The sequence below is a fragment of the Amaranthus tricolor genome, chromosome 4 (assembly GCF_026212465.1).
Source record: "Amaranthus tricolor cultivar Red isolate AtriRed21 chromosome 4, ASM2621246v1, whole genome shotgun sequence".
NCBI classification, from domain to species: Eukaryota; Viridiplantae; Streptophyta; class Magnoliopsida; order Caryophyllales; family Amaranthaceae; genus Amaranthus; species Amaranthus tricolor.
The window spans coordinates 32,000,600-32,017,102 of NC_080050.1; the positions used below are offsets into that span (position 1 = coordinate 32,000,600).

Below are 16,503 nucleotides of genomic sequence, written 5' to 3' on the forward strand. Positions count from 1 at the left end.
TCTTTGGGTACTCTTGATAAGATCGGGTGTAGAATCACTTGTGAAGGTGGAGTTATGAAGGTAGCCAAGGGTTCACTAGTGGTGATGAAGGGGAGGTTGAATGGGAGTTTGTATGCTCTTCAAGGTTCAACCATTCTTGGCTCGGCGAATGTATCCACAAGCACAATGTCCGATCGTGACACCAAACTTTGGCACTTGAGGCTTGGTCACATGAGCGAAAGAGGTATGTTTGAACTCTCTAAACAAGGTTTATTTGATGGAAAAAATTTTGGGAACCTTGGTTTTTGTGAACATTGTGTTTATGGGAAACACAAGAGAGTTAGTTTTAAACCCGCCATCCACAACACTAAGGGGATATTAGATTATGTCCATTCCGACTTGTGGGGGCCTTCACGAACGCCCTCCCTTAGTGGTTGTAGCTACATGTTGACCTTTATTGATGATTACTCTAGAAAAGTTTGGTGTTACTTTATAAAACATAAATATGAAGTTTTTGATGTCTTCTTGGAATGGAAGAAGATGATTGAAAAGAAAGCCGGTAGGAGCATCAAGACCTTGAGAACCGACAATGGTCTTGAATTTGTTGATAGCAAGTTTCTCAATTATTGTTCTAATGAAGGTATTGTTAGACATAGAACTTGTGCAGGTCGTCCTCAACAAAATGGTGTTGCGGAGAGGATGAATAAAACGTTATTGGAAAGGGCAAGATGCATGCTAAATCAAGCAAATTTGGGGAAACAATTTTGGGCCGAAGCGGTGGCTACGGCATGTTATTTGATCAACCGTTCACCTCATACCGCCTTGAAGTTCAAGTCGCCACAAGAGGTATGGTACAACACTCCGGTAAACTATTCTAGTCTTAGAATCTTTGGTTGTCCAGCTTATATTCATGTAAATGATGGTAAGTTAGAACCTAGGGCTAGAAAAGGTATCTTTGTGGGGTATGGAGTGGGTGTAAAGGGGTATAGGGTATGGTGTAATGAATCAAAGAAAATTATTGTTTCTAGAGATGTTGTTTTTGATGAAGATAACATGCTTGTATCTAATGTTGAAAAACCTTTTAATAATGATGATAATGAAGCACAAGTGGAGGTTGAATCCTCCAATGTTGATAATGAGAAAAATGATGATGTTCAACAAAGGTCTCCTCCTTTGTCCACAACTAGACAAAGAAGGAAGATCGTGGCTCCAAGGAGGTACATTGAAGAGTGTGATTATGTTGTTTATGCTCTCAACATTGCTAGCGAAGTTGAAGGGTTAAATGAACCAAGTACGTATAAGGAGGCTATGGCCTCAAATGAATCAAGCAAGTGGTTGATTGCTATGAAACAAGAGATGGAATCTCTTGCGAAGAATGGAACTTGGGATATCGTTGTTGCACCAAAGAAAAAGAAGATTGTAGGGTGCAAGTGGATATTCAAGAGGAAGGAGGGTCCTTCTAGTGATATTCCTCCCATATACAAAGCAAGGGTTGTTGCAAAGGGATACTCTCAAATTGAGGGTATTGATTTTCACGAAGTTTTCTCTCCGGTCGTGAAACACTCTTCTATTAGGGCATTGCTTGCTTTGGTGGCGATGGAGGATTTGGAGTTACATCAATTGGATGTAAAGACGGCTTTTCTTCACGGTGAGCTTGAAGAAGAAATCTTTATGAAGCAACTGGAAGGTTTTGAGGTAGCCGGTAAGGAGAATCATGTGTGTAGATTGAAGAGGTCATTGTATGGGTTGAAGCAATCTCCAAGGCAATGGTACAAAAGGTTTGATTCCTTTATGATTTCACATGATTTTGTTAGAAGTTCTTATGATAGCTGTGTTTATCTTAAGAAATTTGAAGATGGTTCTTTACTATATTTGCTCTTATATGTTGATGATATGCTAGTAGCATGTAGCTCTTTGCTTAAGGTGGAGGACTTGAAAGAGTTGCTTTCAAGTGAATTTGATATGAAAGATCTTGGTGAAGCCAAGAAGATTCTTGGGATGGAGATTTTGAGAGATCGGGCTAAGGGTGTCTTATACCTTAGTCAAAGGAAGTACATTGAGAAAGTTGTTCAACGTTTCTCCATGGATGATGCTAAAGGTGTGTCTACTCCTCTTGCTTCTCATTTCAAATTGTCCAAGAATTTGTGTCCACAAACAAAAGAGGAAGAAGAGCAAATGGTAAGAATTCCATACACTAGTGCCGTTGGTAGCGTTATGTATGCTATGGTATGCTCTAGGCCCGACATTGCTTATGCGGTGAGTTTGGTGAGTAGATATATGTCTAATCCGGGTAAGGGACATTGGGAGGCACTAAAATGGCTATTGAGGTATTTGAAAGATACTTCAAATGTTTGTCTCATGTATGGGAAAAATTCAAGTGAGCTAACCGGGTTTTGTGACTCGGATTATGGTGGTGATCTAGATAATAGAAAGTCCACAAGTGGGTTTGTGTTTACTTTGGGTGGTTCGGCGATTAGTTGGCAATCATCTTTGCAAGATGTGGTTGCTCTTTCTACAACCGAAGCGGAGTACATAGCCGTGGCCGAGTCATTCAAGGAAGCAAAATGGCTTAAAGGTCTTGTTGGTGAAATGTGCAACAAAGTGTGTGAGGTAAGTGTGCATTGTGATAGTCAAAGTGCAATTCATTTGGCTAGGAATCAAAACACATTTCATAGAAGGTCCAAGAACATTGATATTAAGTATAACATTATCTGGGATGAAGTTGAGCACAAAAGGGTGTTATTGAAGAAAATTGACACTACGGAAAATCCGGCCGACATGATGACAAAGTCATTACCTACTACCAAGTTTGAGTTATGTGTTGACTTGGTAGGTTTAGCTCCTTGCTTGAGATAATGCCCTCTTGGGCATTTTGAGGTGTGTATGTTTTTGAATATGAAGTGGATTGATGAATGTTGTGACTTGGGTGAACTCAAGTCAAGGTGGAGATTGTTATGAATGGTAGTATACTAATGTGATTATAAATGATAGTATACTAATGTGTGACTTGAGTGCACATTAAAGGGTTGAATTCATGTGTGTGACTCTTGAGTTGTGGAATCCAAAAGGGTGTAATAAGGTGAAGAGTATTCATGGGAATTATTGGTGTTAATGAAGATTAAGGTGAAGAGTCTCATGTGTGTGACTCTTGAGATAATGCCTTTTCAAGTTCTTAGAGTTATTTCATAGTATTCATTACCCTAAATTAACTATGTATTTATGTGAGCCATTCATCTTCAAGTACCTAGCACTATAAATAGGGCTCTCATACCCACACTTCATGTATGCAAAACACATCAAACACAACCCTTAAGCCAAACACATAGCCTATTGTTGTTATCTCTATCTCAATTGTAATTCTTCATATTGAAGTGTTGTTTGTATTCATTTGATATAATATAAACATAAACTACACACCACGGAGGACGTAGCCATCATTGGGTGAACCTCCTTAAATCTTTGTGTCCTTGTTTGTTACTTTGTCAAACTTAATTTTGCTCATTGTTGTTTGTTCTTAACATCGTAAGTATTTGGCGATCGTTTTCAATTGGTATCAGAGCCAAGGTTATTTTGCGGTGTTTTAAGAAATTATTACTTGAAAATCATGACTACAATGAAGCTCGATATTGAGAAGTTTGATAGGAATGTAAACTTTGGCTTATGGCAAGTCAAAATGAGAGCCATTTTGATTCAAAATGATGTGCACAAGGCGATTGATGGTGTAGAGAAGATGCCGGAAGGAATGTCCGCATCGAGATGGGAAGAGATAGACACAAAGGCGTTATCTGCAATCCAATTATGCTTATCCAATGAAGTTCTAAGAGAGGTTGTTAAAGAAACAACAACCAAGAGTATATGGGAGAAATTGGAATCACTCTACATGGCCAAGAGTGTTACCAATAGGCTACTTTTGAAGAGTAGACTCTACGACTTACGCTTGGAGGAAGGTAAACCTTTAAAACCTCACTTGGATGAGTTTTGTTCCATTGTTATGGATTTACAAAACATTGATGTTAAGCTTGATGATGAAGACTTGGCAATTTATCTTTTATGTTCTTTACCCCCTTCTTATAAAAATTTTAGAGAAACTCTACTTTATGGTAGAGATAATTTGAGTAGTGATGATGTGAAGAATGCCTTGACTCAAAGGGATCTCATTGATACACAATTGTCACAAAAGTCACCAAGCAATGCTAGTGACGGTTTGTTTGTAAGAGGGAGGTCACAAGAGAAAGGTTCCACTAGTGGGAGTGGAAACAAGGGTAAAGGAAGGTCCAAGTCCGTAAGGCCAAACAAAAATAAGACTTGTAACTATTGCAAGCTTAAGGGCCACATCAAGAAGGATTGTTGGAAGCTTAAGAGAAAGCTAGAAGAAGAGGCAAGGGAAGGAACTAGCAATGCCAATGCTAGTTATGTGAATGATAGTGATGATGGCGATGTTCTTGTTGCCACTCATGAGTACAAAGGTAATAATGAATGGATTCTTGATTCGGGGTGCACATTCCACATGACTCCCAACAAAACTTTCTTCCATACATTTGAAAGTGTTGATGGGGGAAATGTTACCATGGGAAACAACACCACATGTAAGGTTGTTGGGATTGGGAGCATTAAAATTAAAATGTTTGATGGGATTGTGAGGACCTTAACCGATGTAAGGTATGTCCCGGGCTTGAAAAAGAATCTTTTATCTTTGGGTACTCTTGATAAGATCGGGTGTAGAATCACTTGTGAAGGTGGAGTTATGAAGGTAGCCAAGGGTTCACTAGTGGTGATGAAGGGGAGGTTGAATGGGAGTTTGTATGCTCTTCAAGGTTCAACCATTCTTGGCTCGGCGAATGTATCCACAAGCACAATGTCCGATCGTGACACCAAACTTTGGCACTTGAGGCTTGGTCACATGAGCGAAAGAGGTATGTTTGAACTCTCTAAACAAGGTTTATTTGATGGAAAAAATTTTGGGAACCTTGGTTTTTGTGAACATTGTGTTTATGGGAAACACAAGAGAGTTAGTTTTAAACCCGCCATCCACAACACTAAGGGGATATTAGATTATGTCCATTCCGACTTGTGGGGGCCTTCACGAACGCCCTCCCTTAGTGGTTGTAGCTACATGTTGACCTTTATTGATGATTACTCTAGAAAAGTTTGGTGTTACTTTATAAAACATAAATATGAAGTTTTTGATGTCTTCTTGGAATGGAAGAAGATGATTGAAAAGAAAGCCGGTAGGAGCATCAAGACCTTGAGAACCGACAATGGTCTTGAATTTGTTGATAGCAAGTTTCTCAATTATTGTTCTAATGAAGGTATTGTTAGACATAGAACTTGTGCAGGTCGTCCTCAACAAAATGGTGTTGCGGAGAGGATGAATAAAACGTTATTGGAAAGGGCAAGATGCATGCTAAATCAAGCAAATTTGGGGAAACAATTTTGGGCCGAAGCGGTGGCTACGGCATGTTATTTGATCAACCGTTCACCTCATACCGCCTTGAAGTTCAAGTCGCCACAAGAGGTATGGTACAACACTCCGGTAAACTATTCTAGTCTTAGAATCTTTGGTTGTCCAGCTTATATTCATGTAAATGATGGTAAGTTAGAACCTAGGGCTAGAAAAGGTATCTTTGTGGGGTATGGAGTGGGTGTAAAGGGGTATAGGGTATGGTGTAATGAATCAAAGAAAATTATTGTTTCTAGAGATGTTGTTTTTGATGAAGATAACATGCTTGTATCTAATGTTGAAAAACCTTTTAATAATGATGATAATGAAGCACAAGTGGAGGTTGAATCCTCCAATGTTGATAATGAGAAAAATGATGATGTTCAACAAAGGTCTCCTCCTTTGTCCACAACTAGACAAAGAAGGAAGATCGTGGCTCCAAGGAGGTACATTGAAGAGTGTGATTATGTTGTTTATGCTCTCAACATTGCTAGCGAAGTTGAAGGGTTAAATGAACCAAGTACGTATAAGGAGGCTATGGCCTCAAATGAATCAAGCAAGTGGTTGATTGCTATGAAACAAGAGATGGAATCTCTTGCGAAGAATGGAACTTGGGATATCGTTGTTGCACCAAAGAAAAAGAAGATTGTAGGGTGCAAGTGGATATTCAAGAGGAAGGAGGGTCCTTCTAGTGATATTCCTCCCATATACAAAGCAAGGGTTGTTGCAAAGGGATACTCTCAAATTGAGGGTATTGATTTTCACGAAGTTTTCTCTCCGGTCGTGAAACACTCTTCTATTAGGGCATTGCTTGCTTTGGTGGCGATGGAGGATTTGGAGTTACATCAATTGGATGTAAAGACGGCTTTTCTTCACGGTGAGCTTGAAGAAGAAATCTTTATGAAGCAACTGGAAGGTTTTGAGGTAGCCGGTAAGGAGAATCATGTGTGTAGATTGAAGAGGTCATTGTATGGGTTGAAGCAATCTCCAAGGCAATGGTACAAAAGGTTTGATTCCTTTATGATTTCACATGATTTTGTTAGAAGTTCTTATGATAGCTGTGTTTATCTTAAGAAATTTGAAGATGGTTCTTTACTATATTTGCTCTTATATGTTGATGATATGCTAGTAGCATGTAGCTCTTTGCTTAAGGTGGAGGACTTGAAAGAGTTGCTTTCAAGTGAATTTGATATGAAAGATCTTGGTGAAGCCAAGAAGATTCTTGGGATGGAGATTTTGAGAGATCGGGCTAAGGGTGTCTTATACCTTAGTCAAAGGAAGTACATTGAGAAAGTTGTTCAACGTTTCTCCATGGATGATGCTAAAGGTGTGTCTACTCCTCTTGCTTCTCATTTCAAATTGTCCAAGAATTTGTGTCCACAAACAAAAGAGGAAGAAGAGCAAATGGTAAGAATTCCATACACTAGTGCCGTTGGTAGCGTTATGTATGCTATGGTATGCTCTAGGCCCGACATTGCTTATGCGGTGAGTTTGGTGAGTAGATATATGTCTAATCCGGGTAAGGGACATTGGGAGGCACTAAAATGGCTATTGAGGTATTTGAAAGATACTTCAAATGTTTGTCTCATGTATGGGAAAAATTCAAGTGAGCTAACCGGGTTTTGTGACTCGGATTATGGTGGTGATCTAGATAATAGAAAGTCCACAAGTGGGTTTGTGTTTACTTTGGGTGGTTCGGCGATTAGTTGGCAATCATCTTTGCAAGATGTGGTTGCTCTTTCTACAACCGAAGCGGAGTACATAGCCGTGGCCGAGTCATTCAAGGAAGCAAAATGGCTTAAAGGTCTTGTTGGTGAAATGTGCAACAAAGTGTGTGAGGTAAGTGTGCATTGTGATAGTCAAAGTGCAATTCATTTGGCTAGGAATCAAAACACATTTCATAGAAGGTCCAAGCACATTGATATTAAGTATAACATTATCTGGGATGAAGTTGAGCACAAAAGGGTGTTATTGAAGAAAATTGACACTACGGAAAATCCGGCCGACATGATGACAAAGTCATTACCTACTACCAAGTTTGAGTTATGTGTTGACTTGGTAGGTTTAGCTCCTTGCTTGAGATAATGCCCTCTTGGGCATTTTGAGGTGTGTATGTTTTTGAATATGAAGTGGATTGATGAATGTTGTGACTTGGGTGAACTCAAGTCAAGGTGGAGATTGTTATGAATGGTAGTATACTAATGTGATTATAAATGATAGTATACTAATGTGTGACTTGAGTGCACATTAAAGGGTTGAATTCATGTGTGTGACTCTTGAGTTGTGGAATCCAAAAGGGTGTAATAAGGTGAAGAGTATTCATGGGAATTATTGGTGTTAATGAAGATTAAGGTGAAGAGTCTCATGTGTGTGACTCTTGAGATAATGCCTTTTCAAGTTCTTAGAGTTATTTCATAGTATTCATTACCCTAAATTAACTATGTATTTATGTGAGCCATTCATCTTCAAGTACCTAGCACTATAAATAGGGCTCTCATACCCACACTTCATGTATGCAAAACACATCAAACACAACCCTTAAGCCAAACACATAGCCTATTGTTGTTATCTCTATCTCAATTGTAATTCTTCATATTGAAGTGTTGTTTGTATTCATTTGATATAATATAAACATAAACTACACACCACGGAGGACGTAGCCATCATTGGGTGAACCTCCTTAAATCTTTGTGTCCTTGTTTGTTACTTTGTCAAACTTAATTTTGCTCATTGTTGTTTGTTCTTAACATCGTAAGTATTTGGCGATCGTTTTCAAAGTTAATTAATAGCATTAGGATAACGAAATTACAAGCCTTTATTTTGATAGTACGTAAGTCTTGAAGCTCTTTGCATAACTTTTATAGAAGATAAAAGAATTCTCTAATATACTCTCACTTACCTTTAGATTTTTAAATAAATATTTATGTAGGAAATTGCAGACTAAATATTTTTGAAGGAGTTTTATGAAGATAAGAGTTGAAACTTGTTTATTAAATTATTTATTGGTTGGTGCATATCTCCACATATTTACTAGTGATTACACGCTAGATATAGAAGAGGAGGAAGAGGAATTGGGTGTGATTTAACGGATATTTTTGTTGTTAAAGTATCAATTTTTTTAAAGTTGAAAAAGATTTCGAGAGATTTTTTTTTTCTCTTCTAAACAAATAAGATTTTCTTTTCTTTTACTTCTTTCCCCTTCGCCCCTTTTCCTTGCTTTCATTTTTTTCTTTCTTAAACTACTATCCAAACATAGTATTAATGAAATTCATATAAATGTTCATTGTCCAACAACAATCAACGAGAGATCATAGAGCACAGACGATTTATATTTTACAAAAAGTGTTGGTAACATTAAAAAATAGATTTGTAAACAACAAAACCCGTACAAAAGAAGATTTGACTGCACACAAACCAATGGGATTCTATGCTAAAACCAATTGATAATACTAAGTATATCCTATCAAGCATATATGTCAATCAATCACACTCTAATTCTTCATTGTGAGATCATATATGAGTTATTTTCCCAATACTCTCCTTTACATGTGAGCCCATTTTTATTTGCACGGAAAATGTCATTCTTTTCAAACTCATGCATTGTTATTTTAATGAAAGACCAATATTTTTTTGTTTCATTGGAAATCGTCGGCTCTGATATCATGATAAAATTGTTATCAAAATAGTACACAAGAAGATATGCACAATAGAAGAGTTTAACTACATACAAGCCCAATAAAATTTAATTCTAAAACTAATTGGTAATAGGCAAAATAGCCCATATCAATTTTATATGTTAGTTAACATCAATCTTTAATTCTTTAACGTGAAAGATATATAGGTGATTTTTCTAACACAATAACCAATTTTCAGTTATCACCTAATCCTCTTTTGTTTTTCTCATTATCCTAATAAAAAAACAAAAAACAAAAAGGGAGAGAAAAAGATTTGGGATAGGATATAATCTTTTCCCAAAATATTGTAATTTAGAAAAATAATTTCCACTTTACGTCAAAGGGAAAAATAATTCCCTATCTATCGTCCACTATAGATTTTTTTAAAAAAATATTCAGAGCAAACTGCCATCCTAGATGGTAATTGTACCAAACTGCAATCTGAGATAGCGATTTGCTTAATTCTATAATTTAATAAAAGTAATAAAAATGCTAAAAATGTGAGGCACAGGTTTCAATCCCACAACCTCAAAACTTAACAACTTAAGTGCTAACCACTAAAGCAAAGAAACTTCAATGAAGGAATAATACCTTAGCATTAATTTAAGTTTGTATTTTTAGATGCAGTAAATTTCAAAATTATTACACCAAGCAAAAAGAATTATACTAAAGTAAATCGCCATCTCAGATGGCGGTTTGGTGTTTTCATAACCAACTAAAACCGTCACCTTAAATAGCGATTTAGTAATATTGTAATTTTTTTAAGTACTGTTTTAAATAAAACGCCATGTGAGGTAGCGTTTTATATTAGATGTTACACCAAAATCGTTGTTTTAAGTAGCGGTTTTAGCAAAAAAGAGGCAAAAAAAAATTTTCTTCCAACCAGTCCTAAGTGGACGGTAGATAAAAAATTATTTTTCGGTAAAAAGTGAAAATTATTTTCCTAAAATTACAGTATTTTTGGAAAAGATTCGATAGGATAATTAGAAATGGTGCTAGCAAAGCTTTAAGTTTAGAACCCTCATCTGCGGATCACTCATCACTCGAATGGCTGTTCAATTTTCTGGGGCGTGCTTACCAAATTCCTTGTCAAATCTTTGCTCTCTGCAACAACGCCCTCCTAATGGTCGAAATTTATTAGCAGCTTTTGCCTCTACTCATCTGCAATCCTCAACAACCATTCAAGTCAGTCTTTTCAATTCGAAGCTTTAATTTTTATCTTTAGTTTTTGTTTTATGATGTAAGAACTCAATTTTTGTTGAGACTCAATTTCTTTGTTGCAAAACCTTTAATGGATATTAGCGAAAATTTCTACTGGATTTTTGATTTTTCTGCAATACCCATATGATATGATAGGGAATTTGGGTCTGGTTATGGTGGATTTGGACTTGGAAGTTATTTTCATGGAATTGATGGAAGGAAGTGTATTTTGGATGTGTGATTGTATATCGGCTGATTAACACTAATTAGATTGTAATCGAATTGTCTGCTACCATCTTGCTTTCCATATGCTCCTGGGATGGAGCTAGACATATGCAAGGTGCTCGACCATATAAATCCTCTAAATTAATGGGCTTTAAATATTAGTTTGTATTAGTTTTCATTATTTTATGGTACAGGGTGGGCTGAGGTGAGTGGAGGGGAGGGTTAATGAGAATCGAACGCTGGTTACTCTTCGGAAAAGCGGTACATACTCCAATTAAAATAAGAACCGATCCTCTAGTTTACATTAATTTTACTTAAGTTTAATTGCTTGTTTATAGCCAAAGGATATCAAAAAATTGTACCAATTAATGGTGTCTAAAAAATTATAGTGTCTTTATGCTTCGCCCATGATATGCTCTGTCTTGCTATGGAACATATGGGTGATCAACTTGTGCTGGTATTGGAAATGCTAGTTTTGGGTAAAAATTTATCATGCAGTCTTACATTAGTGTTAATCAGCAAGAGTCTACAAGTGAAAATTTGATTGACTGTTGAACTAATTAAAGAGGTTACAATATGGATTATGGAACAAAGATTGTTTTGGCTTACAGTTAGGGCTTTTCATATGTAGATGTCAGCTACTTGGATAAGGTCCTGTGGTAGTGGTACCCAAGGCGAAGGACTAGATTCCATCTACACCTCGTCCTAGTGTTCTTTGTGGCTCATCATAAAAAAAGAATTGTCTGTTTGGTTGCTTGGGTTAGGTTTTGTGTGTGATGTTTCGATTTGGGCTGTCTCAGTTTTTGTATGTGCCTTATTAGTGTGTCATTTTGGCTTAATTTATTGTCGGGTCAAGGTGGGTTGATTTTGACACAATTGATAGTTCTTCTGACAAGCTTTTATGGTATGGTGTATCTTAGTGGCCTGATTGGCTTAACTTTAGTTTCAAAGGTTACATTGTTATATGGTTCATAATGTTGTCCTTTCATGAGAGATTATTGCCAATAGCGGAGATGTATATGTTAAGATGGACGAGAGAACATATTCTAAAGAATAAAATTATTTCTTCTGATTTTTTTTATTTCAACATGTAGATTGTTGGTGGAAGTGCAACTCGATACAGACATGCAAATGATACAAGCGTACTTGACTCTACAAAGGTCGAGGATAATTGGTTTGATTTGGAAACCGATCTTTATCACTGGACGAAGTCGGTGCGTCCTGTTCAGGTATGTTATAGTTGTCTTACATCTTAATATATTTCATGTCATAGATTGCAGCTTTGGTTGCTTTTATACGATGTTTGTAATTCTTTGGTCCCAATTAAACAGTGGTATCCTGGTCACATAGCCAAAACCGAAAAAGAGCTGAAAGAGCAACTCAAACTGATGGATGTTGTGGTCGAGGTACGAGATGCTAGGATTCCGATGTCAACAAGTCACCCCCAGGTGGATCATCTCTTATGTTATTCCTTGTTTAGCTAGACACGACATCTAAAATTTGAGCTTTCATTTATATGCTCTTTTTGTTTGTGACCAGTGTAACATAATTCGCTAAATAATTCACTTTTTGAATTCGCGTTTCGCTCAAATTACTCTAAAATAGCCTAAAACAGACTATAATTCGCTTTTATTGATTCACGATTCGCAAGGAGATTAGTGAATCGATTAGTGAATCATGTGACAGTGTTTGTGACTAACTTCAGATGGACCTATGGATTGGTAATCGCAAAAGAATTCTAGTTCTGAACAGAGAAGATATGATATCCACTGCAGACCGAAATGCTTGGGCAGCCTATTATGCAAAGCAGGGAATAAGGGTTGTTTTTGCGAATGGCCAACTCGGAATGGTATCGACACGAGCAATTCTTATTCAACTTCGTATATTCTGAAATCTGCTAATGACTAACATGTCACCGGCACGTGCAGGGCAGCATGAAATTGAGTCGTTTGGCAAAATCACTTGCTGTTGATGTGAATATTAAACGGAGGGCCAGGGGGCTCCTTCCTCGTCCTGTAAGTTCTTGAAACTTTCCCGAGTGCTTTGTTTCTCATACAATATTACTGTCAGCCATTTGCCAAGGTTTTCTTAGTCCGAGTCAGTATCACATGATTCGTTAATCACCTCGTGAATCGCGTATCGAAAAATGATTGGTTTTAGGCTAATTCTGAACCATTTTAAGCGAATCGCGAATTCAAAATGCGAACTAACTAGCGAATTATGTTTCATTGGTCCAAGTACAAGGTTTGCTAAGGTTTCCTGAATGCTAAGGGTCTGTTACTTTTTAGGAGGAATTTTTTGGTTGATACTTGATACTTCCAAAAGGATTCTCGAAAATAGCTTAGATAATAGGGACTAAAGAAAGGCTACCACTTATGTTACTCGGACTCTTCATTTTGCTTCACGTACCCGTATCCAATCCTTGATCCTCGGACATTGCTTTGGCACTTAGACACTCCAGTTTAGGCGTAAAATTGAATATTTAGACGTATCTGACACTTGAACACGTACGAGTATCTAACATAAGTACCCGAGTCCAAGTAACATAGGCTACCACCAAGACTGAGTGAAATTAGCACCCACTAACTAGTAAGCTTTTATATAGTTACATGGTGGACTTAGAGAAATTTGCTTTTGCTTGGTGACAGCCTTCGGCTTTGTTTTGTCTGACAAATAATTGTCGGAATATCATTTTTCTCTAATCTTGCAATTTAAAAGTAGTTTGTTATGCTTCTGAGAGTGTTTACATGTATGTTGGATTTGTTCTCATTGTGTATCGTGATTACTAAACATCAAACAGGTTCGGGCTGGAGTTGTGGGGTACCCCAACGTTGGTAAATCATCGTTGATTAATCGCTTATTGAAACGTCGAATGTGTCCGGCAGCTCCTCGACCAGGTGTTACACGGCAACTGAAGTAAGTATTATATAGCATTCCATTTTCTTTATTTTTGGTTTAGACCGGAAAAGAAATTAAAGAGCGTTAAGTGTTTATTATTTATTTCGTTTTTATTTTTATACAATCACCATTTAGAATGTTTCCATTATTTCCCAGAATTGACGATTTTCACCCATGACATCCCACAAAGTCTCTTGAACAATTAGAGCAGCCTTTTAAATTTTGTTTGTATCCTTCTCATTTTCACTCATTTATCTCTGGTAAGGTGGGTTCGGTTCGGAAAGGACCTAGAACTCTTGGACTCTCCTGGTATAATCCCGATGAGAATCAGTGATCAGTCGGCTGCTATAAAGCTTGCGATTTGTGATGATATTGGTGAGAGATCATACGATGTTGCTGATGTAGCGGCAATTCTTGTGCAAATGCTGGCAAGGATACCATCAATAGGTTCGGCAATTTCGTTTGATAATTTTACATTTCAAGAATATTCATCCTTCCTTCCACTTTGTCAGTCTTTCATACTTCATTAGGTATTGTATGTCTGGTTCCCTAATCACTTTGTTACTCAGCCAATTACCGTAATGGTTAGCATCATTTCTAAATTCATCTGTAAGTACAGCATCGGTTACATTTCTAGCATGGGCGGAAATTCTAAGCGGACAGTCAAGGAAGGGAAAAATACTAAACTCGGCTAGTATATAACCTGCCTTTATGAAGGTGTGTTTGGCAAATGACTTTGTTGACTTTCTGGTTGGTCAAACTATCAAAAACGTGTTTGGTAAATATGGCTTTTAAGCCATAATCAAAAAGCTACTATGAGTAGCTTTTTCATTGACTTTTGGCTTTTTGACCAACTTTTCTCTAAATCAACAAAAGATTTTTACCAAACATCTCCAACTTAAGCAGTTGGATTAAGATCTAGCAAATTAGTCGATACTTCCAGTTAGTCAAACCAGCCAACCGCTCTAGCCAACAACCATTTGTCAAACAGAAACTATATTTAGCTCATTTGACACAACAATTTTTGAATTTTCTCATAATTCAAGAATTTGCCGCTTGTTATAGGTACAAAAGCTCTTTACAATCGGTACAGGATTGAGACAGAAGGCCAATCTGGTCAAATGTACGTCCATCACTTATATGATCCAAATCCCTTGTGTATTTTAATTATATAATTCAATATTCGAAATCAATAAATAACAATGTGCACCCGTAAACTGATTTCTCCGTTCTTTTCTGCTTTTTGGCCCTGTTCCTCTGTTTTCAACAATTGCAGATTTGTTCATAAGCTCGCCCTCAAACTATTCGGTGGGGATGTCCACCAGGCGGCATTTCGCATCCTTACGGACTTCAGGAAGGGTAAATTTGGCTGGTTCTCTCTTGAAAGGCCTCCAAGGTAGAACAGCAACAGTGAAACTGATCAGAAAGCAGAAGCGAGCGTCACACGCGTAAAACTTATTGATCCAACTTATAGCACGCAATGCGCATTCAACAGCAGATGGAAGATCGACATACCGATCTGCTGGGCGCCATTCGGCTAAGAAAATCGTGTCATAGGACAGGCTATCGGATGCTTTACCATGATTCAGTTTGTTCGGCATCAGCCTTGCCATGGCTTAGGATTTACGAATGATTTGCTCAACTGTATTAAACATATTGTATGTTACGGTATAGTGGCTGCGTCCTGTATGGTGTGAGAGAATTATTGGAAGAATGTTCTAGAAGTAGATTACTAGTACAAGTCGTCGTCTCTTGAGAGGCCGTCTCTCGGGTCCAGCCCACTAAACTTAATGTCACTTACATCATTTTTAATGTCTACTTATCGTATCCTTAATACCTATTTATAATATTTCAAAAAATATATAATGGGCTGGCTCAATTAGAGATGATTTCTCACAAGAATTTATGTTACTAGTATGTTAAAAGTAGTTATGAGAAAGCTCTGCCCTCTTCTAGTTTCATGTAGTATTGTAGTACTAGTTTAAATTATATGTTCGAGGGTTTTCTCTTTCCTTGTGACAGCGATTTGATTCTCACGAGTCACGACTTGTATGGTAGATTAATTTTATTTTTTCTTATTTGTAGAGATTCTTCAAACGTATCTATGAATATAAAAAATAATGTGAAAATAAAGATAAAAATCACACGAGATTCCGTGGTTCAACTAATGTGACTTACATCACGAGTTAAAGGATATATGTTGTTGTTAGCCTTTTTGGTTGAAGAAGAAATGAGACAAAAGGAAGAAAATAATCCGAAAACATTAGAATGTTAATATACAGTGGATTAAAACTCACCTCTACATATAAGACAATTACGTTCCACAAATCAAGTATAAATCAACAACAAACTGAAAATAAATACAAAAATTGAATTTAAAATACTAATATATTTAAACACTCACCTCTACATATGTATTGAATCAACTTAATGAGATAACTAATTTTATAACAAGCTATGAGCGCGAATTTTCATCTTAAACATTCAAATTAACACAATATATATATATATATATATATATATATATATATATATATATATATATATATATATATATATATATATATATATATATATATATATATATATATATATCCCGTCTCGTATGAGACCGTCTCACTATGAGACGAGCCCATATAATTAGCTCATTTCTTTAATTGATTACTTTAAGATCGTAAGCAATTGTTTTAAGGTTATAAGTTATCAATATAAAACAATAAAAATTTATTATTTTAAAATTATAAGTAATCACTCTAAGACATAAAGTACATTCTGAGCCAACCCAATAGAGATGGTCTCACCATGATACCGTCTCATTTAAGAATTAGGGATTCATTGAGAAGGGGTACACCCTTGATTTCACTAAAATAAAAAAAATCTATGGTCACGATTGAGCAAAACTCATAATTATAAAAGTAACTATGTTACACAGAAAGGTAACTATGAAATAATTTTTAAAATGTTTTTAATTTATAACATAGTATCCTTTTTTGTATATATAGTAATCAAACAAAATCAAATAAAAATTCTTCTCACCCTTCTCATTTTAAAATCCTTCTTATTTGATCATATATATATATATATATA

At 36.5% G+C, this 16,503-nt stretch overlaps 1 protein-coding gene across 1 annotated transcript; it reads left to right on the plus strand.

The window, feature by feature from the left end:
• The first annotated feature begins 10,085 nt into the window (after positions 1-10,085).
• LOC130810997 (DAR GTPase 3, chloroplastic) lies at positions 10,086-15,377 on the plus strand. The gene is made up of 9 exons (XM_057677123.1): positions 10,086-10,278; positions 11,613-11,747; positions 11,850-11,966; positions 12,224-12,367; positions 12,447-12,533; positions 13,319-13,434; positions 13,682-13,863; positions 14,482-14,539; positions 14,693-15,377. Exons 1-9 carry the CDS (start codon positions 10,141-10,143, stop codon positions 14,814-14,816), a joined length of 1,101 nt encoding a protein of 366 aa, XP_057533106.1. The 5' UTR covers positions 10,086-10,140; the 3' UTR covers positions 14,817-15,377.
• The last annotated feature ends 1,126 nt before the right edge of the window (positions 15,378-16,503 follow it).

What these genes read in the sequence shown, in the direction of transcription:
- LOC130810997 (XM_057677123.1), top strand. Translation starts at nt 10,141, where the DNA reads ATGGCTGTTCAATTTTCTGGGGCGTGCTTACCAAATTCCTTGTCAAAT. An exon ending in AGTCGGTGCGTCCTGTTCAG is followed by an intron (nt 11,748 to 11,849) that starts GTATGTTATAGT and finishes CCAATTAAACAG; the next exon opens with TGGTATCCTGGTCACATAGC. An exon ending in GGGGGCTCCTTCCTCGTCCT is followed by an intron (nt 12,534 to 13,318) that starts GTAAGTTCTTGA and finishes AACATCAAACAG; the next exon opens with GTTCGGGCTGGAGTTGTGGG.